The 27,369-nt window shown below is 52.1% G+C and overlaps 1 protein-coding gene across 5 annotated transcripts in view; it reads right to left on the bottom strand.

The window, feature by feature from the left end:
- Window positions 1-27,369, bottom strand: part of LOC137375499 (myoneurin-like) — a 207,331-nt gene that overhangs the window by 175,010 nt on the left and 4,952 nt on the right. For 4 of the 5 annotated variants that reach the window (XM_068042868.1, XM_068042872.1, XM_068042870.1 and 1 more), the window contains exons 2-3: window positions 17,056-17,356; window positions 7,646-8,520 (exon numbers count right to left, since the gene is read on the bottom strand). In XM_068042868.1, coding sequence (XP_067898969.1) covers window positions 7,646-8,520; window positions 17,056-17,324 — 1,144 coding nt within the window. In that variant the 5' untranslated portion in view covers window positions 17,325-17,356. Of the gene's footprint in view, window positions 1-7,645; window positions 8,521-17,055; window positions 17,357-25,437; window positions 25,483-27,369 lie in introns of those variants that run through there. The other variant, XM_068042869.1, reaches the window with a different exon arrangement.

Genomic DNA, 27,369 nt, shown 5'->3' with positions numbered 1-27,369 from the left:
CTTAGTGTCGTCTGCAAACTTGCTAATCAGACCACCTATACTTTCCTCCAAATCATTTATGTACATCACAAACAACAGTGGTCCCAGCACGGATCCCTGTGGAACACCACTGGTCACACGTCTCCATTTTGAGAAACTCCCTTCCACTGCTACTCTCTGTCTCCTGTTGCCCAGCCAGTTCTTTATCCATCTAGCTAGTACACCCTGGACCCCATGCGACTTCACTTTCTCCATCAGCCTACCATGGGGAACCTTATCAAACGCCTTACTGAAGTCCATGTATATGACATCTACAGCCCTTCCCTCATCAATCTACTTTGTCACTTCCTCAAAGAATTCTATTAAGTTGGTAAGACATGACCTTCCCTGCACAAAACCATGTTGCCTATCACTGATAAGCCCATTTTCTTCCAAATGGGAATAGATCCTATCCCTCAGTATCTTCTCCAGCAGCTTCCCTACCACTGACGTCAGGCTCACCGGTCTATAATTACCTGGATTTTCCCTGCTACCCTTCTTAAACAAGGGGACAACATTAGCAATTCTCCAGTCCTCCGGGACCTCACCCGTGTTTAAGGATGCTGCAAAGATATCTGTTAAGGCCCCAGCTATTTCCCATCTCGCTTCCCACAGCAACCTGGGATAGATCCCATCCGGACCTGGGGACTTGTCCATCTTAATGCCTTTTAGAATACCCAACACTTCCTCCCTCCTTATGCCGACTTGACCGAGAGTAATCAAACATCTGTCCCTAACCTCAACATCCGTCATGTCCCTCTCCTCGGTGAATACCGATGCAAAGTACTCGTTTAAAATCTCACCCATTTTCTCTGACTCCACGCATAACTTTCCTCCTTTGTCCTTGAGTGAGCCAATCCTTTTTCTAGTTACCCTCTTGCTCCTTATATATGAATAAAAGGCTTTGGGATTTTCCTTAACCCTGTTTGCTAAAGATATTTCATGACCCTTTTTAGCCCTCTTAATTGCTCGTTTCAGATTGGTCCTACATTCCCGATATTCTTTCAAAGCTTCGTCTTTCTTCAGCCGCCTAGACCTTATGTATGCTTCCTTTTTCCTCTTAGCTAGTCTCACAATTTCACCTGTCATCCATGGTTCCCTAATCTTGCCATTTCTATCCCTCATTTTCACAGGAACATGTCTCTCCTGCACGCTAATCAACCTCTCTTTAAAAGCCTCCCACATATCAAATGTGGATTTACCTTCAAACAGCTGCTCCCAATCTACAATTTAGCACTCTTCCTTTAGGACCACTCTCGTCTTTGTCCATGAGTATTCTAAAACTTACGGAATTGTGATCACTATTCCCAAAGTAGTCCCCTACTGAAACTTCAACCACCTGGCCGGGCTCATTCCCCAACACCAGGTCCAGTATGGCCCCTTCCCGAGTTGGACTATTTACATACTGCTCTAGAAAACCCTCCTCTGGATGCTCCTGACAAATTCTGCTCCATCTAGACCTCTAACACTAAGTGAATCTCGGTGAATGTTGGGAAAATTAAAATCTCCTATCACCACCACCCTGTTGCTCCTACATCTTTCCATAATCTGTTTATATATTTGTACCTCTATCTCACGCTCGCTAAGAGATCTCAATTGCACCCATCCTAAAACATTTCCAGAATTGAATATCTTCTTCTGAAACAAAGAAGGTGTGAGGGAGCCACACCCTGGGCCATTGTGCAATCACCATGGTTCAGAGACCAAAGCATCTCCTACCAGGAGGTGAAAAGAAACACAGCTTTACCTTAAAAAAGCATCCTGGAGAGGGTCACCCCAGAAAAAAGAAAAGTAGCATCCTGAAGCTTGTTTCCAGCAAACCAGAAGGAGCGTGCCCTACTATGAAAGTCTGCATCTATACTTTATACAGCAGTGAACGAGAAGTTATCCATCGTCTTCAACTGAACTTTCAACCAAGAGAGAAATCTACAGGACTGCAACCAACGAGAACTCTACTTCCAAGAGAATTCAACAGGTTTACTGTGTCCCCCCCCTCACTTATAATCGTACACCACTTTTTTTCCTCTCTGTCTCTTGTGCATGTGTGTGCGTGCAAGCAAATGTGTGAGAGAATGCGACACTTTTGGGATAAGGCATATCGATCAATAATTGATTTTCTGTTTTTAAACCTACAAGAAAACTCTGTCGTTGTCTCTTTATAAAATACCAAGGGGGTTAAACCCGAATAACAAAACACACTAACCTGCAGACAAGGGTGGTGCTGTTGTCGTATGGCGTACCGACCTCTACCTTGCAGAAGCTCAACGCCAACTCACAGACACCTCTTCCTACCTCCCTCTGGACCATGACCCCACCACCGAACATCAAGCCACCGTCCAAAGGACTGTCACTGACCTCATCTCCTCTGGAGATCTTCCCTCTACGGCTTCCAACCTCATAGTCCCACAACCCCGGACAGCCCGCTTCTACCTCCTTCCCAAAATCCACAAAAGGGACTGTCCCGGCAGACCCATTGTGTCAGCCTGCTCCTGCCCCACTGAACTTATTTCTTCCTATCTGGACTCTATCTTTTCTCCGCTGGTCCAGTCTCTTCCCACCTACATTCGTGACTCTTCTGACGCCCTACGTCATTTAGACAATTTCCAGTTTCCTGGTCCCAACCGCCTCCTCTTCACTATGGACGTCCAATCGCTCTACACCTCCATCCCCCACCAGGATGGTTTGAGGGCTCTCCGCTTCTTCCTGGAACGGAGGCCCAACCAGTCCCCATCCACCGCCACCCTCCTCCGCCTGGCTGAACTTGTTCTCACATTGAACAACTTCTCCTTCAACTCCATGCACTTCCTTCAAGTAAAAGGTGTCGCTATGGGTACCCGCATGGGTCCTAGTTATGCCTGTCTTTTTGTGGGATATGTCGAGCATTCTTTGTTCCAGTCCTACTCAGGCCCCCTCCCCCAACTCTTTTTCCGGTACATTGATGACTGTATCGGTGCCGTTTCCTGCTCCCGCCCCGAACTAGAAAACTTTATCAACTTTGCTTCCAATTTCCACCCTTCTCTCACCTTTACATGGTCCATCTCTGACACTTCCCTTCCATTCCTCGACTTCTCTGTCTCCATCTCTGGGGATAGGTTGTCTACCAATATCCATTATAAGCCCACTGACTCCCACAGCTAACTCGACTACACTTCTTCACACCCTACCTCCTGTAAGGACTCCATTCCATTCTCCCAGTTTCTCCGTCTCCGACGCATCTGCTCTGATGATGCTACCTTCCATGACGGTGCTTCTGATATGACCTCCTTTTTCCTCAACCGAGGATTTCCCCCCACTGTGGTTGACAGGGCCCTCAACCGTGTCCGACCCATTCCCCGCACCTCTACCCTTACCCCTTCCCCTCCCTCCCAGAACCGTGACAGGGTTCCCCTTGTCCTCACTTTTCATCCCACCAGCCTCCATATCCAAAGGATCATCCTCCGCCATTTTTGCCACCTCCAGCGTGATGCCACTACCAGTCGCATCTTCTCCTCCCTTCCCCTGTCAGCATTCCGAAGGGATCGTTCCCTCCGCGACACCCTGGTCCACTCCTCCATTACCCCCACCACCTCGTCCCCGTCCCAGGGCACCTTCCCCTGCAATCGCAGGAGGTGTAATACCTGCCCATTTACCTCCTCTCTCCTCACTATCCCAGGCCCCAAACACTCCTTTCAGGTGAAGCAGCGATTTACTTGTACTTCTTTCAATGTAGTATACTGTATTCGCTGCTCACAGTGTTGGCTCCTCTACATTGGGGAGACCAAGCGCAGACTGGGTGACCGCTTTGCGGAACTTCTCCGCTCAGTCCGCAAGCAGGACCCTGAGCTTCCGGTTGCTTGCCATTTCAACACTTCCCCCTGCTCTGATGCTCACATCTCTGTCCTGGGATTGCTGCAGTGTTCCAGTGAACATCAACGCAAGCTCGAGGAACAGCATCTCATCTACCGATTAGGCACACTACAGCCTGCCGGACTGAACATTGAGTTCAATAATTTCAGAGCATGACAGCCCCCCATTTTACTTTCATTTTTAGTTATTTTTTCTTCCTTTTTTTTTTACATTCCTTTTTACATTTTTTACAATCTTTTTTTGCATTTATTTCATTTCATCTTAGTTTGTTCAGTTTGCTTACCCACTGTTTTTTTCAGGTTGTTTTTCTTCAGGTTTGCACTTGCTGCTGTTCAATATTCAGTGTATTCAAACCTAATCTTTACTAATGCTTTGTCTTTCAACACACCATTAACATATTGTTTGCCTTTTCTCCGTGAACTTTTGGTCAGCTATGAGGCCTGGTCCAATCTGCACCTGCTCCTTTGTTATCTCTTGCCCCACCCCCACCTCACTTGTTTATAATCTGTGACTTTTCTAATATTTGTCAGTTCCGAAGAAGGGTCACTGACCCGAAACATTAACTCTGCTTCTCTTTCCACAGATGCTGCCAGACCTGCTGAGTGACTCCAGCATTTCTTGTTTTTGTAGCAAAACACACTTGTTGCGGTCAGGTGGTAGTTGCACACTGGGAGCTACCCTAACCTCACCATGTACTCGTAACAATGTAGATTGAAGCCCCCATAATTACTGTATTACGCTTGTTACATGTGCCTCTAATTTCCTGATTTATCCTGTGCTCTACATGACCACTACTGTTTGGTGGCCAATAAACAGCTCCTACCAATGTTTGCTGCCCTTGTTGTTGCTTAACTTTTTAAAAAAAATTTGTTCATGGGATGTGAACGTCACTGGCTAGGCCAGCATTTATTGACCATTCCAAAATGCCCTGGAATGGAGCGTCTTGTTAGGCTATTTCAGAGGCCATATAAGAGTCAACCACATTGCTGTCGGCCAGACCAGGTAAGGACGACAGATTTCCTTCCCAAAAGGACATTAGTCAACCAGATGGGTTTTTACGACAATCGACAATGGTTTCATGGTCACCATCAGACTAGCTTATTTTTTATTTTAGAGATACAGCACTAAAACAGGCCCTTCGGCCCACCGAGTCTATGCTGACCAACAACCACCCATTTATACTAATCCTACATTAACCCCATATTCCCTACCACATCCCCACCATTCTCCTACCACCTACCTACACTAGGGGCAATTTACAATGGCCAATTTACCTATCAACCTGCAAGTCTTTTGGCTGTGGGAGGAAACCAGAGCACCCGGAGGAAACCCACGCGGTCACAGGGAGAACTTGCAAACTCCACACAGGCAGTACCCAGAACTGAACCTGGGTCGCTGGAGCTGTGAGGCTGCGGTGCTAACCACTACGCCACTGTGCCGCCCAAATTCCAGATTAATCAATTGAATTCAAATTTCACCATCTGCCGTGATGGGATTCAAACCCATGTCCCCAGAGCATTAGCCTAGGCATCTGGAATACTAGTCCAGTGACATTACCACCCTTGATCTTCTGATCTAAGATCCTGTCTCACAAATGTACTGATCTCATCCTTTATTAAAATGGCTACACCATCTCCTTTTCATTTTGCCTATCCTTCCTAAATGTTGAATTCCCTTGGACATTCAGTTCACAGCCTTGGTCACCCTGTAGCCACGTCTCTGTAATGACAATTAGATCTTAGAGGGAGTGCAGCGAAGGTTTACCAGACTGATTCCTGGGATGGTGGGACTGACGTATGAGGAGAGATTGAGTTGGTTAGGATTATATGGGCTGGAGTTCAGAAGAGTGAGGGGGGATCTCATAGAAACCTATAAAATTCTAACAGGACTTGACAGGGTAGATGCAGGAAGGATGTTCCCGATGGTGGGGGAGTCCAGAACCAGGGGTCATAGTCTAAGAATACGGGGTAAACCTTTCAGGACTGAGATGAGGAGAAATTTCTTCACCCAGAGAGTGGTGAACCTGTGGAATTCACTACCACAGGAAGCAATTGAGGCCAAAACATTGTATGCTTTCAAGGAGTTAGATATAGCTCTTGGGGCAAAAGGGATCAAAGGATATGGGGGGAAAGCGGGAACAGGCTACTGAGTTGGATGATCAGCCATGATCATAATGAATGGCAAAGCAGGCTTGAAGGGCCGAATGGCCTACTCCTGCTCCTATTTTCTATGTTTCTAAATGGGTAATTTTTGGAATGGCAGGCTATGATTAGTGAGGTACCGCAAGGATCAGTGCTTGGGCCCAAGCTAGTCACAATCTATAACAATGATTTGGATGTGGGGATTAAATGTAATATTTCGAAGGTTGCAGATGACACAAAACTAGGTAGAAGTGGGAGTTGTGAGGAGGTTGCAAAAACACTTCAAGGGGATTTGGGGAGGCTAAGGAAGTGGGCAAATATTTGGCATATGGAATACAATGTGCGGAAATGTGACTATATCCACTTTGGTAGAAAAAACAGAAATACAGAGTATTTCTTCAATGGTGAGAGGCTGGGAAGTGTTGAATTTCAAAGGGACCTGGGTATCCTTGTTCATAAGTCACTGAAAGTTAACATGCAGGTACAGCAAGCAAATAAGGCAGCAAATGGTATGTTGGCCTTCATTACAAGAGGATTTGACTTTAGGAGTAAAGATGTTTTACTGCAATTATATAGAGCCTTGGTGAGACCACACCTGGAATATTGCGTGCTGTTTTGGTCTCCTTACCGAAGCAAAGACACACTTGCTATAGAGTGAGTGCAATGAAGGTTCACCAAACTAATTCCTGGAATGGAGGCATTGTCCTACGAGGAAAGATTAAATAGACTGGGCCTTTATTCTCTAGAGTTTAGAAGAATGAGAGGTGATCTCATTCAAACATACAAAATTTTTACAGGGCTCGACAGGGTTGATGCAGGAAGGAGGTTTCCCCTGGCTGGGGAGTCCAGAATAAGGGGACACAGTCTCAGAATAAGAGGCAGGCCATTTAGGACTGAGATGAGGAGGAATTTCTTCACTCAGAGGGTGGTGAATCTTTGGAATTCTCTAACCCAGAGGGCTGTGGAGGCTCATTGATTATGTTCAAGATAGAGATCGACAGACTTCTACACATTAAAAACAGCAGGGGATACGGGGATAGTGCAGGAAAACGGTGTTGAAGATGATGATCAGCCAAGATCTCGTTGAATAGCGGAGTGGGCTCACAGGATGAATGGCCTACTCTTGCTTCTATTTCTTGTGTTACGTGATACACACTGACAGACCTGCACTCACCAGTACTGTACCCCAGTGTTCCGCAGTGAGACATGTACCCACCAGTACTGTACCCCAGTGTTATACAGTGACCTACCTGTACCTACCAGTACTGGACCCCAGTGTTATACAGTGACCTACCTGTACCTACCAGTACTGGGCCCCAGTGTTATACAGTGACCAACCTCTACCCACCTGTACTGTACCCCAGTGTTATACAGTGACAGACCTGTACCCACCAGTACTGTACCCCAGTGTTATACAGTGACAGACCTGTCCCCACCACTACTGTAACCCAGTGTTATACAGTGACTGACCTGTACCCACCATTGTACAGATGTGTGTTTTCTGCACTCAAAGAGATGGTGTTAAAATGTCTCCCACCCACACACCATTGCACTTTCCTGAAATCCCACTGGCAACATGGATAACAGAATAGTGGTTCTATAGATGTTAAATCTCATTTAGTTGCTGTATTCAGTGTTACCTGTGTGGGTCCTGATGTGTGTTTTCAGCTGGTTGCACTGAGTGAAAGCCTTCGCACAGAGCTGGCACACATATGGTTTTAATCCTTTGTGTATCCTCATGTGTCGGCGCAGGCTGCTGGCTTCGGAGAACACTTTGCCGCACATGTTACAAATTGGCTTCATCTTCAGCTGCTTTCCATCGCTCTCCCCCGGCTCTGACATTCTGACACCGCTTTCTCCAGCTGTTCGTTTTGATTTGTACCTTTCTGGTAAGGAGCCATGTCGCTGCAAGCGTTTCCGCCTCCGATTCCCGTTTGCCTTCTGAACAATTTTGTTCTCAGCTGAAAGATTTTTATAGCTGTTATACAACTCTGGTTGAGGGTCTGTGTTAGACTGGAGGTCAGTGCTGATCATGTCTAACTGTGCTGCATTCGTACTGCACACTCTCCTCTCCACCCTTCTCACAGTGCAACCACTTTTTCGTTTAACTCTTGAACACTTGAGCACATTGCTGGGACTGACGCCTCTCAGCTGCAGCACAGCGTTCTGGTCGGCCTTTGTTTTCTTTGTTCCTCTGGTTCCTGACGCTGTGTCCATGTTTGCTGGCTGCAATTGCAATTCCTCCATTTTGAGATCACAGCTGACGTCTGGAGTATTAAGCAGTGCTTCTTCACAGCTGAGCATTGCTGCTCCAGGTCCTTGCTGGACATTGTCCTTCTCTGTGTCTGGGGTGGTGAAGCAGCTACTTGGCTCTGTACTCCCCTGTATGCCAGAAGGGGCTTTAGGGGCAGTGTTCAAGTTAATCACAAGTGATTCCATCTTTGCTTTACATATTTTCACCACATCCTCCATCTGTAGGTAAACAGCAGCTGCCTCTATTGCAGCGGCATTGCATCTGTGGACACAACAGGTCAGATTACGACAGCAACAGTTACACTATCTCGTATACCCAAATATAGCAGGCGGCTCTGACAGACCCCATTCAGGGACAAGCCACATTGGGTGGAATGATTCAGTCACCACACCAGTTGTCATTAGGCAGCTTTTAGCTTTCACAACTGGTTGACAAAAACCAATTGATGGGAACCAGAAATCTCAGAAAATGACAAGAATGAACAATACCCAATTCTAGCAAAAAAAAGTGCATAAATTGGCAGACAGCGATACCAAAATCCATCAAAAACCAATTCTGTCCAAACTGCTTTTCAAAATGAAGGATTGAGCACAGATCCAAACAGCATCAGCAGTAATCCTGCACTAAATCTCATGGGATATAGGATCTAGATTCACAGCAACATTTAGAGGTGCACTGGGCACCCTCTGGCATCTCGTAAGGGTGGGATACAGCACCTGACGCACTGGGCACCCTCTGGGAGATGAATGGATTCCAACGTTCAAGGGATATCAAAATCAACACAACAAAAAAGTAGGATTGTATTAGGAATGAAAGAGTCGTCAGGAGCAATGTGGACTCCTTGATAACGGTGATAGTCAGTGAAAATAAGGAAATGGTGGTCATGCTGAATAATTACTTTGCATCAGTAATTACCAGTACAGAAAGCATACCAGGCATTCCAAGGAAGCTAATAGTGAATCAGGAACAGGGACTTACCAACATTAATGTAAGGAAAATAACAGTAGTGAAGAAAATAATGGCACAAAAGAGTGACAGATCCCCAGGATCAGATAGTTTCCACCCCAGGGTAGAAAAGAAGCAGGTGAGAACATTACAGATGCCCTAACTATAATCTCCGATGAAGGGTCACTGACCCGAAACGTTAACTCTGCTTCTCTTTCCACAGATGCTGCCAGACCTGCTGAGTGATTCCAGCATTTCTTGTTTTTATTTATAATCTTACAAGGTTCTCTTCATTTGGGAACCCTTCCTTTAGTTTGGAAAATTGTGCATGTCACTTCCCCACTATTTAAGAATGAAGAGGAAATAGGGGATTTATAGACCAGTTAGCCTAACATCTGTTGTTGGGAAATGGCTAGAGTCTATAACTAAAGACAGAGTGACTGAACACCTTAAAAACTCTCAGCTGATCAGAGAGAACCAGTGTGGATTTGTAAAGGGTAGGTTATGCCTGATGATCTGATTGAATTTTTTTTTGAAGAGACGACTGGAGGACAGGGGAAAGTCTATGGATGTTATTTATCTGGAGGACAGGGGAAAGTCTATGGATGTTATTTATCTGGAGGACAGGGGAAAGTCTATGGATGTTATTTATCTGGAGGACAGGGGAAAGTCTATGGATGTTATTTATCTGGGCTTCCAGAAGGTATTTCATAAAGTCCCTCATAAGCAACTGTTAGCTAAAGCTGAAGTTCGTGGAATTGAGGACAAACTATTGACCGGATTAGAAAATTGGCCTAGCAGTAGGAGAGAGAGAGCAGGGATAATGGAACTCTCTTCCACAAAAGGCAATTGATGCTAGATCAATTGTTAATTTTAAATCTGAGACTTATAGAATTTTGTTAACAAAAAGGTATTGAGGGATATGGGAAAGGTGGCTATGTAGAGTTAGTGTGATCAGCCATAATCTCATTGACTGGCATAGGGGATAAATGGCCTCCTTCTCTTCCTATGTTATGTGTACACTTGCCAGATGAATTAGCGCTGGCACCAAGACAACTGCCACTCGGAGAAGATATCAATTGACTCAGCAGACGTAGGATTAAGCTGGGATCACCTGGTTCATTTAAAACCCGAGCCAATTGAACCTGCTGAAAAACCTCAGGTTTGACCTTCAAACAGTATCGCCAGAACTCCAGTAACAATCACCATGCGGCTGAGACAGGAATCAGCAGCCGACACTCCCTTTACCTGTGACAACTGACACATCTGCACATTTGCCTTGGTCTTCCAAAGAATAACAGAATTGTTACAGCGCAGAAGGCGGCCATTTGGCCCATCATGTCTGCACCAGCTCTCCCAATGGGCATTTCACCTAGTGTCACGCCCCCACTTTCACCATGTAACCTTGCACATTCTTCCTTTGCATATAACTGTCCAATTCTCTTTTGAATACTTCGTTGAACCTGCCTCCACCACACTCTCTGGCAGTGCATTCCAGAGCCTAACCACACACTGCGTGAAAAAGATTTTCCTCATGTCACTATGCCCTCTCGTTCTCAATCCTTTCAGGAATGGGATCAGTTTCTCCCTAGCTACTCTGTCCAGACCCCTCATGATTTTGAATACGTCTATCAAATCTCCTCCCAGATTTCTCTTCTCCAAGGAAAACTGTCCCAACTTCTCCAATCTATCTTCATAACTGAAGTTCCTCATTCCTGGAACCATTCTCGTGAATCTTTTCTGCACCCTCTCCAATGCCCTCAAGTCTTTCCTAAAACGTGGCGCTCAGAACTAGGTGCAATGCTCCAGCTGAGGCCGAACTAGTGTCTTACACAATTTCAACATAACCTCCTTGTTCTTGTACTCTATGGCCCTATTAATAAAGCCCAGGATACTGTTTGCTTTATTAACTGCTCTCTCAACCTGTCCTGCCACCTTCAATGACTTATGTACATATACACTTAGGTCCCTCTGCTACTGCACCCCCTTTAGAGTTGTACCCTATGCTTTATATTGTTTCTCCATGTTCTTCCTACCAAAATGTATCATTTACATTTTTCTGCATTAACCTTCATCTGCCACCTGTCTGCCCATTCCACCAACTTGTCTATGTCCTTTTGAAATTCTACACTATCCTCCTCACAGTTCACAATGCTTCCAAGTTTCGTATCATCTGCGAAATTTGAAACTGTACCTTGTACACCAAGGTCTAGGTCATTAAAATACATTAGGAAAAACAAGGGTCCCAACACTGACCTCTGGGGTACGCCACTACAAACCCTCCTCCAGCCCGAAAAACACCCATTTAACCACTACTCTTTTTGTTTCCTGTCACTCAGCCAGTTCCGTATCTATGGTGTTACTGCCCCATTTATTTCATGAGCTATAACTTTGCTCACAAGTTTGTTGTGCGGCACTGTATCAAATGTCTTTTGGAAGTCCATGTACAGCACAACAACTGCATTGTCCTCATCAATCCTCTGTTACCTCCTCAAAAAAACTCCAGCAAGTTAGTTAAACATGATTTTCACTTCAGAAATCCATGCTGTTTTTTTTTAATTAACCCACATTTGTCCATATGACTATTAATTTTGTCCTGAATTATTCTTTCTAGAATTTTCCCCACCACCGAAGGTAAACTGACTGGCCTGTAGTTGCTGGGCTTATCTTTAAACACTTTTTTGAACAAGGGTGTAACGTTTGCAGTTTTACAGTCCACTGGCACAATCCCAGAGTCTAAGGAAGACTGAAAAATTATGGCCAGCGCCTCCACAATTTCTATTCTCACTCCCCTCAGTATCCTTGGATGCATCTCATCTGGTCCTGGTGCCTTATCCACTTTAAGTACAGATGTTAAACTACTGAAACCTTGTTCTGGAAGGATAATGTTGGAGCCTAACTTTACTCAGTTTCATATTTATTTTACAGAGTAAAAGGATTACAAACATGTAGCTCCTCACTCAAACCCTCCACCAATCTCAGTAACCGTCTGCTTATAAGTGAAAACAAAATACTGCAGGTGCTGGCAATCTGAAATAAAAACAAAGTGCTGGAAATACTCAGTAGGTCAGGCAGCATCTGTGGAGAGAGAAGCAGAGTTAACATTTCAGGTCTGTGACCTTTCATTCATGTGTTCCGATGAAAGGTCACTGTCCTGAAACGTTAGCTCTGCTTCTCTCTCCACAGATGCTGCCTGATCTACTGAGTATTTCCAGCACTTTCTGTTTTTATTTCTGCTTGTAAGTGCTCAAGTATGACCCCAATTAACATCCTCCACCTGCATATAATCAAACAATTGATACACATTCACAGATTAATAGACAGCCTATCCAATACCACCTCATCAATTTTAAACCCTTCTAGTGTCTGAATTACCTCCTCTTGCACCATTGCCTGGGTTGCATCTTCTTCCTTGGTAAAGACAGATGCAAAGTATTCATTAAATACCTCAGCTATGCCCTCTGCCTCCATGTGCAAATACCATTTTTGATCCCTAATTGGGCCCACTCCTCCTTTTACTATGTTTATAGAAAACTTTGGGATTCCCTTTTATGTTATCTCCCAATCTCTATTCGCATTCTCTCTTTGCTTCTCTTATTTGCTTTTTCACTTCCGCTCTGAAACTTCTATATTCAGCCTGGTTCTCAATAGTATTTTCTGTCTGGCATCTGTCGTAAGCACACTTTTTCTTCTTTACCTTAATCTCTATCTCATTTGTCATCCAGGGAGCGCTGAATTTGTTTACTCTACCTTTCCCCCTTCGAGGGAACATACCTTGACAGTGCCCAAGCTCTCATTTGAAGGTAGCCCATTGTTCAGCTACCATTTTTCCTGCCAACCTTTGAATCCAATTTATTTGCCCCAGATCCATTCTTAATCCATTGAAGTTGGCTTTCCCCCAGTTAATTAATCTTGCTCTGGATTGTTCTTTGCCCTTTTCCACAGTCAGCCTAAACGTGATGATACAATGATCACTGTCCCCTAAATGTTCTCCGACAGACACTTGATCCACTTGGCCCACCTCATTCCCAAGAACTAGGTCCAGCAGTGCCTCCTTTCCCATTGGACTAGAAACATACTGCTGTAGAAAATTTCCGTGAACACACTCTAGGAAGTTTTGCCCCTCTGCCCTTTACACTACTACTATCCCAGTCTATATTTGGATAATTAAAGCCTCCCATTATAACTACCCTATAATTTTTGCAGCTCTGTAATTTCCTTGCAAATTTGTTCCTCTACATCCTTCCCCCTAGCTGGTGGCCTATAGACAACACCGAGCAATGTAACTGCACCTTTTTTGTTCCTTACTCTAGCCAAATAGATTTTGTCCTCGACCCCTCGACATCCGTTTTCTTCAGCTCTCCTTAATCAAAATCGCCACCCCTCCCCCTTTTTGCCTTACCTATCTTTCCCGAACACCTTGATTCCAGGAATATTTAACACCCAGTCCAGCCCCTCTGTAAGCCAGGTCTCTATTACAGCCACATCATATTTCCACATGTCAATCTGTGCTTGTAACTCCTCAATCTTATTAGCAACACTGTGCATTCACATACATGCACATTAACCCTGATTCAGACTTCATTACTTTCTCGCTTACTCTGACCCCACCTAATAACTGACTATTCTCTAGTCATTTCTTCTCAAACAGTTAAAGATTGGATCAAACTTAAAGAAAAAGCATATAATTGCGCAAAGATGGGAGGCAGGTCAGAAGATTGGCCAGAACAGAAAAAACAGCCAAGAATGACTAACAGATTGGTAAGGAAGATAAAATTAGAGTACGAGAGAAAAGCTAGCTAGAAATATAAAGATAGATAATAAGAGTTTCGATAGATATTTAAAAAAGAAAAGAGTTAACAAAAGAGTGTTGGTCCTATGGAAAGTGAGTCTGGGGAATTAATAATGGAGATGGCAGATGAATTGAACAGGTATTTTGCATCGGTCTTCACTATTGAGGATACAAGTAACATCCCAGTATTAGCTGTAAGTCAGGAAATGGAAGGGAGGGAGGAACTCAAGAAAATTACAATCACCAGGAAAGTGGTACTGGACAAATTGTTGGAGCTGCGGGCTGACAAGTCCCCGGGTCCTGATGGACTTCACCTTAGGGTCTTAAAAGAAGTGGCTAGTGAGATAGTTGATGCGTTAGTTTTAATTTTCCAAAATTCCCTAGATTCGGGGAAGGTTCCATTAGATTGGAAAATAGCCAATGTAACTCCTTTATTCAAAAAGGAAGGGTGACAAAAAGCAGGAAACTACAGGCCTTATCTGTCTTAGGGAAAATGTTAGAAGCTATTGTTAAAGACTTTACAGCAGGACATTTAGAAAAATTCAATGTAATCAGGCAGAGTCAACATGGTTTTGTGAAAGGGAAATCATGTTTAACCAATTTATTGGAGTTCTTTGAGGGAGTTACATGTGCTGTGGATAAAGGCGAACCGGTGGATGTATTGTACTTAGATTTCCAGAGGCATTTGATAAGGTGCCACATCAAAGGTTATTGCAGAAAATAAAAGCTCATGGTGTAGGTGGTAACATATTGGCATGGACAGAAGATTGGCTAGCTAACAGGAAACAGAGAGTAGGCATAAATGGGTCATTTTCTGGTTGGCAAGATGTAACGAGTGGTGTGTCACAGGGATCAGTGCTGGAGCCTCAACTTTTACAATTTATATAAATGACTGATGAAGGGACTTAAGGTACGGTTGCTAAATTTGCTGATGACACAAAGACAGATTGGAAAGTAACTCGTGAAGAGGGTGTAAGGGGGCTACAAAGGGATATAGATGGGTTAAGTGATAAGGCAGAGACCTGGCAAATGGAGTATAATGTAGGAAAGTGTGAAACTGTCCACTTTGGCAGGAAGAATAAAAAAGCATATTGTCTAAATGGTGAAAGATTGCAGAGCTCCGAGATGCAGAGGGATCTGGGTGTCCCAGTACATGAATTGCAAAAGGTTAGTATGCAGGCACAGCATGCAATTAGAAAAGCTAATAGATTATTGTTTATCGCAAGGGGAATTGAACACAAAAGTAAGGAGGTTATGCTTCAGCTATACAGGGCATTGGTGAGACCACATCTGGAGTACTGTGTACAGTACTGGTCTCCTTATTTAAGGAAGGATGTAAATGCGTTGGAGGCAGTACAGAGAAGGTTTAGAACATAGAACAGTACAGTACAGGCCCTTCGGCCCACAATGTTGTGCCGACCCTTTAACCGACTCTAAGGTCAAACTACCTACATACCCTTCATTCTACTATCATCATGTACCTATCCAAGAGTCGCTTAAATGTCCCTAATGTATCTGCTTCTACTACCACCGCTGGCAGTGCATTCCACGCACCCACCACTCTCTGTGTAAAGAACCTACCTCTGACATCTCCCCGAAACCTTCCTCCAATCACCTTAAAATTATGCCCCCTGGTGATAGCCCTTTCCGCCCTGGGAAAAAGTCTCTGGCTATCCACTCTATCTACCCTCTTATCATCTTGTACCCCTTTATCAAGTCACCTCTCATCCTTCTTCGTTCCAATGAGAAAAGCCCTAGCACCCTCAACCTTTCTTCATAAGACATGCCCTCCAGTCCAGGCAGCATCTGGTAAATCTCCTCTGCACCCTCTCTAAAGCTTCCACATCCTTCCTATAATGAGGCGACCAGAACTGAACACAATATTCCAAGTGTGGTCTAACCAGGGGTTTATAGAGCTGCAGCATAACCTCGCGGCTCTTAAACTCAATCCCCCTGTTAATGAAAGCCAACACACCATATGCCTTCTTAACAACCCGATCAACTTGGGTGGCAACTTTGAGCAATCTATGGACATGGACCCCAAGATCCCTCTGTTCCTCCACACTACCAAGAATCCTGTCTTTAAGCCTGCATTCTGCATTCAAATTCGACTTTCCAAAATGAATCACTTCACACTTTTCCAGGTTGAACTCCATCTGCCACTTCTCAGCCCAGTTCTGCATCCTGTCAATGTCCCATTGCAACCTACAACAGCCTTCCACACTATCCACAACTCCAGCTGGACTAATATGTGGAATGGGCGGGCTGTCTTATGAGGAAAGATTGGGCAGGCTAGGTTTGTATCGGCTGGAATTTAGAAGAGTAAGAGGCGACTTGATTGAAACATATAAGATCCTGGGGGGTCTTGACAGGGTGGATGTGGAACGGATGTTTCCCCTTGTGGGAGAATCTCGAACTAGGGGTCACTGTTTAAAAATAAGGCGTTGCCCATTTCGGACAGATGAGGAGAATTCTTTCTCTCAGGGAGTTGAGAGTCTTGGAACACTCTTCCACAAAAGGCACTGGAAGCAGAGTCTGAATACTTTTAAGGCAGAGGTAGATAGATTCTTGATAAGCAAGGGGGTGAAAGGTTATCGGGGGTAGGTGGAAATGAGGAGTAATCAGTGCAGCTATGAATTTATTCAATGGTGGAGCAGGCTCGAGGGGCCGAGTGGCCTACTCCTGCTCCTAATTCGTATGCTCGTACTCTAGTGCTATCTCAGTATTCTGTGCACTTTGGTATTCCAAAACCTGCTCGGCTGACAGAATGTGACTGATCTGGAATTCTACCATGTGCCATCCTTTCTTAACTTCCCAGCAGAAGCAGGCCAATGCCACATGGAAGTGGGTTTATCCTTCTGGGCTCTTGGGGGACTGGAAAGCAGTGCTGGAGGTGGGAAATAGAGCCAGGAGAGGGAAGAGAAACCAGTCAGCATTTGGCAGCTGCATAGAGTGCTGGAATCACAGGCACAAATCTCTGTCATTGTTCTGTGTTAGTCTGAGACTCAGTGAGCGAGTAACCTAACAACTTAACAGAAAGACACAAGAGAAGTTCTCACCCATCAATATTAATGTTTCCAGTATATACAAAATCCAACAGTTTCTGAAACCCTTCAGAGCTGACATGATTGTGATCAAGGAACACAACGTTATTGTCCAATGTAAGCCCGTAAACAGCTCGAAAATAGTCGCTGAACGCGGCTAGAACATTCCGGTGAGCTCTGAACTGCAACGGGCCAATAACAACAGTGCAGTCACATAAAAATCCATCAAGGCGCTGCTGCTGGAGCTGGTCAAGGAGCTGCTTACAGTGATGCACCTGCTGCATTCTGCGGTTGTAGGAGTTGCTCTGGGTCTCAACTGCAAATCATAACAACAATACGTTAGTAAAGCCCTTTCATTGTTACCTTAAACTATCAACAGGGTGACAGGGGAGTGGGTGACGGGGCAGTGGGTGACGGCATGAAGGAAGGTGGGGCAACAGGGAGGGACAATGGGGGTGGACTGTGGCCTTGAGTGCGACTGGACACAGGACTTGTGGAGCGGACGTAGATATCAATTTGACAGAGATTCAGGGGGTGATTCACAGGAATGGGGTTCGGTGGTGGTTGGGGGGGGCGCCTCTTCTTGGGGATATCTGGGTTGAGCTTGTGGATAAGGTACAGCCTGACCTCAGTCGCAACGTTTAGCTGCTTTGTGCTGAAAGGAAAACCAGCCAGCAGCAGCGAGGAATCAGGAAAGTGTGCTGGGGGTAGGGGGTGCTGGGGGCAGAGATTCTCTCCCCATCTCTCAATCCCAGAGAGAGAAAAACCGACAGCCAGCAGGGCAGTGGTCACCACTCTAAAGCCCGGTCTCCCCCACCAGCCCAAGCCCATCACCCATTCCAGACACCCACAGTCGCACTTACACACACAATCTTTCAATCCCTCTCTCCCTATCCCTCCAAGTCTCTCTCCCCTCCCCCCACCGTCTCTCCCTCTCTCCCCCCCCCCTCCCATTCTCACTCTCTCCCCCCCCCAGATCTCTCTCTCTCTCCACCCCCCGATTCTCTCTCTCTCTCCCCCCGCCCCCCGGATCTCTCTCTCCCTCCCCCCCCCCCCCCCCGATTCTCTCTCTCTCTCCCCCCGACCTCTCTCTCTCTCCCCCCACGGATCTCTCTCTCTCTCTCCCCCCCCCCCCCCCACCCCCGGATCTCTCTCTCTCTCTCTCCCCCCACGACCCCCCGCGGATCTCTCTCTCTCCCCACCCCCCGGATCTCTCTCTCTCTCTCCCCCCCCCCTCCCCGATCTCTCCCCCCCCGGATCTCTCTCTCTCTTCCCCCCCCCCGGATCTCTCTCTCTCTCTCCACCAGCCCCCGGATCTCTCACTCTCCCCCCCACCCCCGGATCTCTCTCTCTCTCCACCCCCCCCACCCCCCGGATCTCTCTCTCTCCCCTCCCCCCCCCGGATCTCTCTCTCTCTCTCCCCCCCACCCCCGGATCTCTCTCTCTCTCTCTCCCCCCCCCCCCCCGGATCTCTCTCTCTCTCTCTCCCCCACCCCACCCCCGGTTCTCTCTCTCTCTCTCCCCCCACCCCCCCCCGGATCTCTCTCCCCCCACCCCCCCCCCGGATCTCTCTCTCTCTCTCTCACCCCCCCTCCCGGATCTCTCTCTCTCTCCCCCCCCCGGGAACTCTCTCATCTCTCCCCCCGCCCCCCCCCCCCCGGTATCTCTCTCTCTCTCCCACCACCCCCCGGAACTCACTCTCTCCCCCCCCCCCCCACCCCGGATCTCTCTCTCACCCCCCGCCCCCCGGATCTCTCTCTCTCTCTCTCTCCCCCACCCCCGGATCTCTCTCTCTCACTCCCCAACCCCCCGGATCTCTCTCTCACTCTCTCCCCCCCCCCCCCCCGGATCTCTCTCTCTCTCCCCCACCCCCCCGGATCTCTCTCTCTCTCCACCCCCCCCCCCGGATCTCTCTCTCACTCTCCCCCCAACCCCCGGAACTCACTCTCTCCCCCCCACCCCCCCCCACCCCGGATCTCTCTCTCACCCCCCACCCCCCCGGATCTCTCTCTCTCTCTCTCATCCCCCACCCCCGGATCTCTCTCTCTCTCCCCCAACCCCCCGGATCTCTCTCTCTCTCTCTCTCCCCCCCCCTCCCCCCCAGGATCTCTCTCTCTCTCTCCCCCCCCCCTCCCCCCCAGGATCTCTCTCTCTCTCCCCCCTCCCCCCCCCCGGATCTCTCTCTCTCTCCCCCCCCCCCGGATATCTCTCTTTCTCCCCCCCCCCCGGATCTCTCTCATCACCCCCCCCCCCGGATCTCTCTCTCCACCCCCCCCCCCCGGATCTCTCTCTCATCTCCCCCCCCCCCACCCCCGGATCTCTCTCTCCACCCCCCCCGGATCTCTCTCTCCCCCCCCCCCCCAGATCTCTCACTCTCCCCCCCCCCGGATCTCTCTCTCTCCCCCCCCCCCCCCCCCCGGATCTCTCACTCTCCCCCCCCCCCGGATCTCTCCCTCTCTCCCACCCCCCCTCCCCCCGGATCTCTCTCTCCCCCCCCCCGGATCTCTCTCTCTCTCCCCCCCCCCCCCCCACCGGGATCTCACACTCTCCCCCCCCCCCGGATCTCTCTCTCTCTTCCCCCCCCCCCCCCGGATCTCTCACTCTCCCCCCCCCCCCCGGATCTCTCTCTCATCTCCCCCCCCCCGGATCTCTCTCTCTCTCCCCCCCCCCCCCCGGATCTCTCTCATCACCCCCCCCCCCCACCCCCGGATCTCTCTCTCCACCCCCCCCGGATCTCTCTCTCCCCCCCCCCCCAGATCTCTCTCTCCCCCCCCCCGGATCTCTCTCTCTCCACCCCCCCCCCCCCCCCCGGATCTCTCCCTCTCTCCCCCCCCCCTCCCCCCGGATCTCTCTCTCTCCCCCCCCCCCCACCGGATCTCTCACTCTCCCCCCCCCCCCCGGATCTCTCTCTCTCTCCCCACCCCCCCCCGGATCTCTCACTCTCCCCCCCCCCCCGGATCTCTCTCTCTCTCCCCCCCCCCCCCCCGGATCTCTCTCATCACCCCCCCCCCCTCCCGGATCTCTCTCTCCACCCACCCCCCCCCGGATCTCTCTCTCATCTCCCCCCCTCCCCCCCCGGATCTCTCTCTCTCCCCCCCCCCCCCCCGGATCTCTCTCTCTCTTCCCCCCCCCCCCCCCCCCGGATCTCTCTCTCCCCCCCCCCCGGGATCTCTCACTCTCCCCCCCCCCGGATCTCTCTCTCTCTCTCCCCCCCCCCCCACCACCCGGATCTCTCTCTCTCCCCCCCCCCCCCCCCCCCGGATCTCTCACTCTCCCCCACCCCCGGCTCTCTCTCTCTCTCCCCCCCCCCCGGATCTCTCTCTCCCCGCCCCCCCCGGGATCTCTCACTCTCCCCCCCCCCCGGATCTCTCTCTCTCTCTCCCCCCCCCCCCCCCGGATCTCTCTCTCTCTCCCCCCCCCCGGATCTCTCTCTCTCTCCCCCCCCGGATCTCTCTATCTCCCCCCCCCGGATCTCTCTCTCTCTCCCCCCCCCCGGATCTCTCTCTCTCCCCCCCCGGATCTCTCTCTCTCTCCCCCCCCCCGGATCTCTCTCTCTTTCCCCCCCGGATCTCTCTCTCTTTCCCCCCACCCCCCGGATCTCTCTCTCTCTCCCCCCCCCGGATCTCTCTCTCTCTCCCCCCCCCCCCGGATCTCTCTCTCTTTCCCCCCCGGATCTCTCTCTCTTCTCCCCCCCCCCCCCGGATCTCTCTCTCTCCCCCCCCCCCCCCCCGGATCTCTCTCTCTCCCCCCCCCGGATCTCTCTCTCCCCCCTCCGGATCTCTCTCTCTCTCCCCCCCCCCCCCCGGATCTCTCTCTCCCCCCCCCCCCCCCACCGGATCTCTCTCTCTCTCCCCCCCCCCCCCGGATCTCTCTCTCTCTCCCCCCCACCCCCGGATCTCTCTCTCTCTCCCCCCCCCGGATCTCTCTCTCTCCCCCCCCCCCCCCCCCCGGATCTCTCTCTCTCTCCCCCCCCCCCCCGGATCTCTCTCTCTTTCCCCCCCGGATCTCTCTCTCTCTCCCCCCCCACCCCCGGATCTCTCTCTCTCTCCCCCCCTCCGGATCTCTCTCTCCCCCCCCCCGGATCTCTCTCTCTCCCCCCCCCGGATCTCTCTCCCCCCCCCCCCCCCCGGATCTCTCTCTCTCCCCCCCCCCGGATCTCTCTCTCCCCCCTCCGGATCTCTCTCTCTCCCCCCCCCCCCTCCGGATCTCTCTCTCTCTCCCCCCCCCGGATCTCTCTCTCCCCCCCCCCCGGATCTCTCTCTCTCTCCCCCCCCCGGATCTCTCTCTCTCTCCCCCCGGATCTCTCTCTCTCTCCCCCCCCCCGGATCTCTCACTCTCCCACCCCCCGGATCTCTCTCTCTCTCCCCCCACCCCCCCGGATCTCTCTCTCTCTCCCCCCTCCGGATCTCTCTCTCCCCCCCCCGGATCTCTCTCTCCCCCCCCCCCCCCCGGATCTCTCTCTCTCCCCCCCCCGGATCTCTCTCTCCCCCCCCCCCCCCCCCCCGGATCTCTCTCCCCCCCCCCCGGATCTCTCTCTCCCCCCCTCCGGATCTCTCTCTCTCCCCCCCCCCCCCCCCCCCCGGATCTCTCTCTCCCCCCCCCCCCCCCCGGATCTCTCTCTCTCTCCCCCCCCCCCCGGATCTCTCTCTCTCCCCCCCCCCCCCCCGGATCTCTCTCTCTTTCCCCCCCGGATCTCTCTCTCTCTCCCCCCCACCCCCGGATCTCTCTCTCTCTCCCCCCCCCGGATCTCTCTCTCTCTCCCCCCCCCCCCCCCCCGGATCTCTCTCTCTCCCCCCCCCACCCCGATCTCTCTCTCTCTCCCCCCCACCCCCGGATCTCTCTCTCTCTCCCCCCCCCGGATCTCTCTCTCCCCCCCCCCCCCCCGGATCTCTCTCTCTCCCCCCACCCCCGGATCACTCTCTCTCCCCCCCCGGATCTCTCTCCCCCCCCCCCCGGATCTCTCTCTCTCTCCCCCCCCCGGATCTCTCTCTCTCCCCCCCCCGGATCTCTCTCTCTCTCCCCCCCTCCGGATCTCTCTCTCTTCCCCCCCCCCCCGGATCTCTCTCTCCCCCCCCCCCCCCCCCCGGATCTCTCTCTCTTTCCCCCCCGGATCTCTCTCTCTCTCCCCCCCACCCCCGGATCTCTCTCTCTCTCCCCCCCCCGGATCTCTCTCTCTCTCCCCCCCCCCGGGATCTCTCTCTCTTTCCCCCCCGGATCTCTCTCTCTCTCCCCCCCCACCCCCGGATCTCTCTCTCTCTCCCCCCCCCACGGATCTCTCTCTCCCCCCCCCCGGATCTCTCTCTCTCCCCCCCCCCCCCGGATCTCTCTCTCTCCCCCCCGGATCTCTCTCTTCCCCCCCCCCCCCCCGGATCTCTCTCTCTCCCCCCCCCCCCCCGGATCTCTCTCTCTCCCCCCCCCCCCCGGATCTCTCTCTCCCCCTCCGGATCTCTCTCTCTCCCCCCCCCCCCGGATCTCTCTCTCTCTCCCCCCCCCCGGATCTCTCTCTCTCCTCCCCCCCCCCCCCCCGGATCTCTCTCTCTTTCCCCCCCGGATCTCTCTCTCTCTCCCCCCCACCCCCGGATCTCTCTCTCTCTCCCCCCCACCCCCGGATCTCTCTCTCTCTCCCCCCCCCCCCCCCCGGATCTCTCTCTCTCTCCCCCCCACCCCCGGATCTCTCTCTCTCTCCCCCCCCCCCGGATCTCTCTCTCCCCCCCCCCCCCCCCGGATCTCTCTCTCTCCCCCCCCCCGGATCTCTCTCTCTCCCCCCCCGGATCTCTCTCTCTCCCCCCCCCCCCCGGATTTCTCTCCCCCCCCCCCGGATCTCTCTCTCTCCCCCCCCCCCGGATCTCTCTCTCTCCCCCCCCGGATCTCTCTCTCTCTCCCCCCCCCCGGATCTCTCTCTCTTTCCCCCCCGGATCTCTCTCTCCCCCCCCCCCCCCGGATCTCTCTCTCTCTCCCCCCTCCGGATCTCTCTCTCCCCCCCCGGATCTCTCTCTCCCCCCCCCCGGATCTCTCTCTCTCCCCCCCCCCCGGATCTCTCTCTCTCCCCCCCCCCGGATCTCTCTCTCTCTCCCCCCCCCCCGGATCTCTCTCTCACCCCCCCCGGATCTCTCTCTCCCCCCCCCCCCGGATCTCTCTCTCTCTCTCCCCCCCCCCCGGATCTCTCTCTCTTTCCCCCCCCGGATCTCTCTCTCCCCCCCCCCCCCCGGATCTCTCTCTCTCCCCCCCCCCCCGGATCTCTCTCTCTCCCCCCCCCCCGGATCTCTCTCTCACCCCCCCCCGGATCTCTCTCTCCCCCCCCCCCCGGATCTCTCTCTCTCCCCCCCCCCCGGATCTCTCTCTCTCTCCCCCCCCCCCCGGATCTCTCTCTCTCTCCCCCCCCCGGATCTCTCTCTCTCTCCCCCCCCCGGATCTCTCTCTCTTTCCCCCCCCCCGGATCTCTCTCTCCCCCCCCCCCCCCGGATCTCTCTCTCCTCCCCCCCCCCCGGATCTCTCTCTCTCCCCCCCCCCCGGATCTCTCTCTCTCCCCCCCCCCGGATCTCTCTCTCTCTCCCCCCCCCCGGATCTCTCTCTCTTTCCCCCCCGGATCTCTCTCTCCCCCCCCCCCCGGATCTCTCTCTCTCCCCCCCCCCCCGGATCTCTCTCTCCCCCCCCCCCCGGATCTCTCTCTCTCCCCCCCCCCCGGATCTCTCTCTCTCTCCCCCCCCCGGATCTCTCTCTCTCTCCCCCCCCCCGGATCTCTCTCTCTTTCCCCCCGGATCTCTCTCTCCCCCCCCCCCCCGGATCTCTCTCTCCCCCCCCCCCTCCGGATCTCTCTCTCCCCCCCCCGGATCTCTCTCTTCCCCCCCCCCCCGGATCTCTCTCTCTCTCCCCCCCCCGGATCTCTCTCTCTTTCCCCCCGGATCTCTCTCTCCCCCCCCCCCCCCGGATCTCTCTCTCTCCCCCCCCCCTCCGGATCTCTCTCTCCCCCCCCCCGGATCTCTCTCTCTCCCCCCCCCGGATCTCTCTCTTCCCCCCCCCCTCCGGATCTCTCTCTCCCCCCCCCGGGATCTCTCTCTTCCCCCCCCCCCTCCGGATCTCTCTCTCCCCCCCCCCGGATCTCTCTCTTCCCCCCCCCCCTCCGGATCTCTCTCTCCCCCCCCCGGATCTCTCTCTTCCCCCCCCCCTCCGGATCTCTCTCTCCCCCCCCCGGATCTCTCTCTCTCCCCCCCCGGATCTCTCTCTTCCCCCCCCCCTCCGGATCTCTCTCTCCCCCCCCCGGATCTCTCTCTTCCCCCCCCCCTCCGGATCTCTCTCTCCCCCCCCGGATCTCTCTCTTCCCCCCCCCCTCCGGATCTCCTCTCTCCCCCCCCCCGGATCTCTCTCTCTTCCCCCCCCCCTCCGGATCTCTCTCTCCCCCCCCCGGATCTCTCTCTTCCCCCCCCCTCCGGATCTCTCTCTCCCCCCCCGGATCTCTCTCTCTCCCCCCCCCGGATCTCTCTCTTCCCCCCCCCCTCCGGATCTCTCTCTCCCCCCCCCCGGATCTCTCTCTCCCCCCCCGGATCTCTCTCTTCCCCCCCCCCCCGGATCTCTCTCTCTCCCCCCCCCCTCCGGATCTCTCTCCCCCCCCCCCCGGATCTCTCTCTCCCCCCCCCTCCGGATCTCTCTCTCTCCCCCCCCCCCGGATCTCTCTCTCTCCCCCCCCCGGATCTCTCTCTCCCCCCCCGGATCTCTCTCCCCCCCCCCGGATCTCTCTCTCTCCCCCCCCCGGATCTCTCTCTCCCCCCCCGGATCTCTCTCCCCCCCCCCGGATCTCTCTCTCTCTCCCCCCCCCCGGATCTCTCTCTCTTTCCCCCCCCGGATCTCTCTCTCCCCTCCCCCCCCGGATCTCTCTCTCTCCCCCCCCCTCCGGATCTCTCTCTCCCCCCCGGATCTCTCTCTCTCCCCCCCCGGATCTCTCTCTTCCCCCCCCCCGGATCTCTCTCTCTCCCCCCCCCCTCCGGATCTCTCTCCCCCCCCCCCCGGATCTCTCTCTCTCCCCCCCCCTCCGGATCTCTCTCTCCCCCCCCCCGGATCTCTCTCTCTCCCCCCCCCGGATCTCTCTCTCCCCCCGGATCTCTCCCCCCCCCCGGATCTCTCTCTCTCCCCCCCCGGATCTCTCTCTCCCCCCCCCGGATCTCTCTCTCCCCCCCCCCCGGATCTCTCTCTCTCCCCCCCCCCGGATCTCTCTCTCTTCCCCCCGGATCTCTCTCTCTCCCCCCCCCGGATCTCTCTCTCCCCCCCCGATCTCTCTCCCCCCCCCCGGATCTCTCTCTTCCCCCCCCCTCCGGATCTCTCTCTCCACCCCCCCCCCCGGATCTCTCTCTCTCTTCCCCCTCCGGATCTCTCTCTCATTCCCCCTTCTGATTTCAGGCCCACCTGTAGGCCGCCATCCCGATGACGCAACCTCCGGTCATGTGCTCTCAGGGTCATGACCCGCGCTCCGGAGCTCTCTGACCCTGCCGATGCCTCTCTCCTCCCCGCCGGATTCTGCTCTCTTCTACCCCTCCGGTTCTCTCTCTTCCTGAGTTTGGGTTTGTGTCGTTAACCCGCTGTTGTGTTTATTTGCTGTAGTTTGTGGGTTTGTGCGTTACCCGCTGTTGTTGTGTTATTTGCTGTAGTCTGTGGGTTTGTGCCGTTAACCCGCTGTTGTGTCCTTGCTGTATGTTCTGTGTGTTTGTGTCGTTAACCCGCTGTTGTCGTTGTGTTTATTTGCTGTAGTTTGTGGGTTTGTGCCGTTAACCCGCTGTTGTGTTTATTTGCTGTAGTTTGTGGGTTTGTGCCGTTAACCCGCTGTTGTGTTGTGTTTATTTGCTGTAGTTTGTGGGTTTGTGCCGTTAACCCGCTGTTGTGTTTATTTGCTGTAGTTTGTGGTGTTGTGCTCGTTAACCCGCTGTTGTGTTTTATTTGCTGTAGTTTGTGGGTTTGTGCGTTAACCCGCTGTTGTGTTTATTTGCTGTAGTTTGTGGGTTTGTGCCGTTAACCCGCTGTTGTGTTTTATTTGCTGTAGTTTGTGGGTTTGTGCCGTTAACCGCTCACCCCCCCCCCATCTCCACCCTTCCCCCCAACTCTCCTACCCCCCTGTTGGCCGTACCCCTGTTGTGTTGTGTTTATCTTGCTGTAGTGTGGTTCTGTGCGTTACCCCGCGTTGTTGTTTATTTGCTGTAGTTTGTTGTTCGTGTCGTTAACCGCTGTTGTGTTGTGCTCTTTGTGTAGTTCCCCCCTGTTTCGTTTCCTTTAACCCGCTAGTTGTGTTTTGTGCTGTCGTTGTTGTGCCCGTGTCGTGTTGTGTTTATTTGCTGTAGTTTGTGGGTTTGTGCCGTTAACCCGCTGTTGTGTTGTGTTTATTTGCTGTAGTTTGTGTGTTTGTGTCGTTAACCCGCTGTTGTGTTTATTTGCTGTAGTTTGTGGGTTTGTGCCGTTAACCCGCTGTTGTGTTTATTTGCTGTAGTTTGTGGGTTTGTGTCGTTAACCCGCTGTTGTGTTTATTTGCTGTAGTTTGTGGGTTTGTGCCGTTAACCCGCTGTTGTGTTGTGTTTATTTGCTGTAGTTTGTGGGTTTTGTGCCGTTAACCCGCTGTTGTGTTTATTTGCTGTAGTTTGTGTGTTTGTGTCGTTAACCCGCTGTTGTGTTGTGTTTATTTGCTGTAGTTTGTGGGTTTGTGCCGTTAACCCGCTGTTGTGTTTATTTGCTGTAGTTTGTGGGTTTGTGTCGTTAACCCGCTGTTGTGTTGTGTTTATTTGCTGTAGTTTGTGGGTTTGTGCCGTTAACCCGCTGTTGTGTTGTGTTTATTTGCTGTAGTTTGTGTGTTTGTGTCGTTACCCCGCTGTTGTGTTTATTTGCTGTAGTTTGTGGGTTTGTGCCGTTAACCCGCTGTTGTGTTTATTTGCTGTAGTTTGTGGGTTTGTGTCGTTAACCCGCTGTTGTTGTTTATTTGCTGTAGTTTGTGGGTTTGTGCCGTTAACCCGCTGTTGTGTTGTGTTTATTTGCTGTAGTTTGTGGGTTTGTGTCGTTAACCCGCTGTTGTGTTTATTTGCTGTAGTTTGTGGGTTTGTGCCGTTAACCCGCTGTTGTGTTTATTTGCTGTAGTTTGTGGGTTTGTGCCGTTAACCCGCTGTTGTGTTTATTTGCTGTAGTTTGTGGGTTTGTGCCGTTAACCCGCTGTTGTGTTTATTTGCTGTAGTTTGTGGGTTTGTGTCCGTTAACTCGCTGTTGTGTTTATTTGCTGTAGTTTGTGGTGGTTTGTGCCGTTAACCCGCTGTTGTGTTGTGTTTATTTGCTGTAGTTTGTGGGTTTGGTGCCGTTAACCCG

The sequence above is a fragment of the Heterodontus francisci genome, chromosome 11 (genome assembly GCF_036365525.1).
Source record: "Heterodontus francisci isolate sHetFra1 chromosome 11, sHetFra1.hap1, whole genome shotgun sequence".
NCBI lineage: Eukaryota > Metazoa > Chordata > Chondrichthyes > Heterodontiformes > Heterodontidae > Heterodontus > Heterodontus francisci.
The sequence above is the reverse complement of the archived record's forward strand: the minus strand, read 5'-3'. Positions and strand labels throughout refer to the sequence as shown.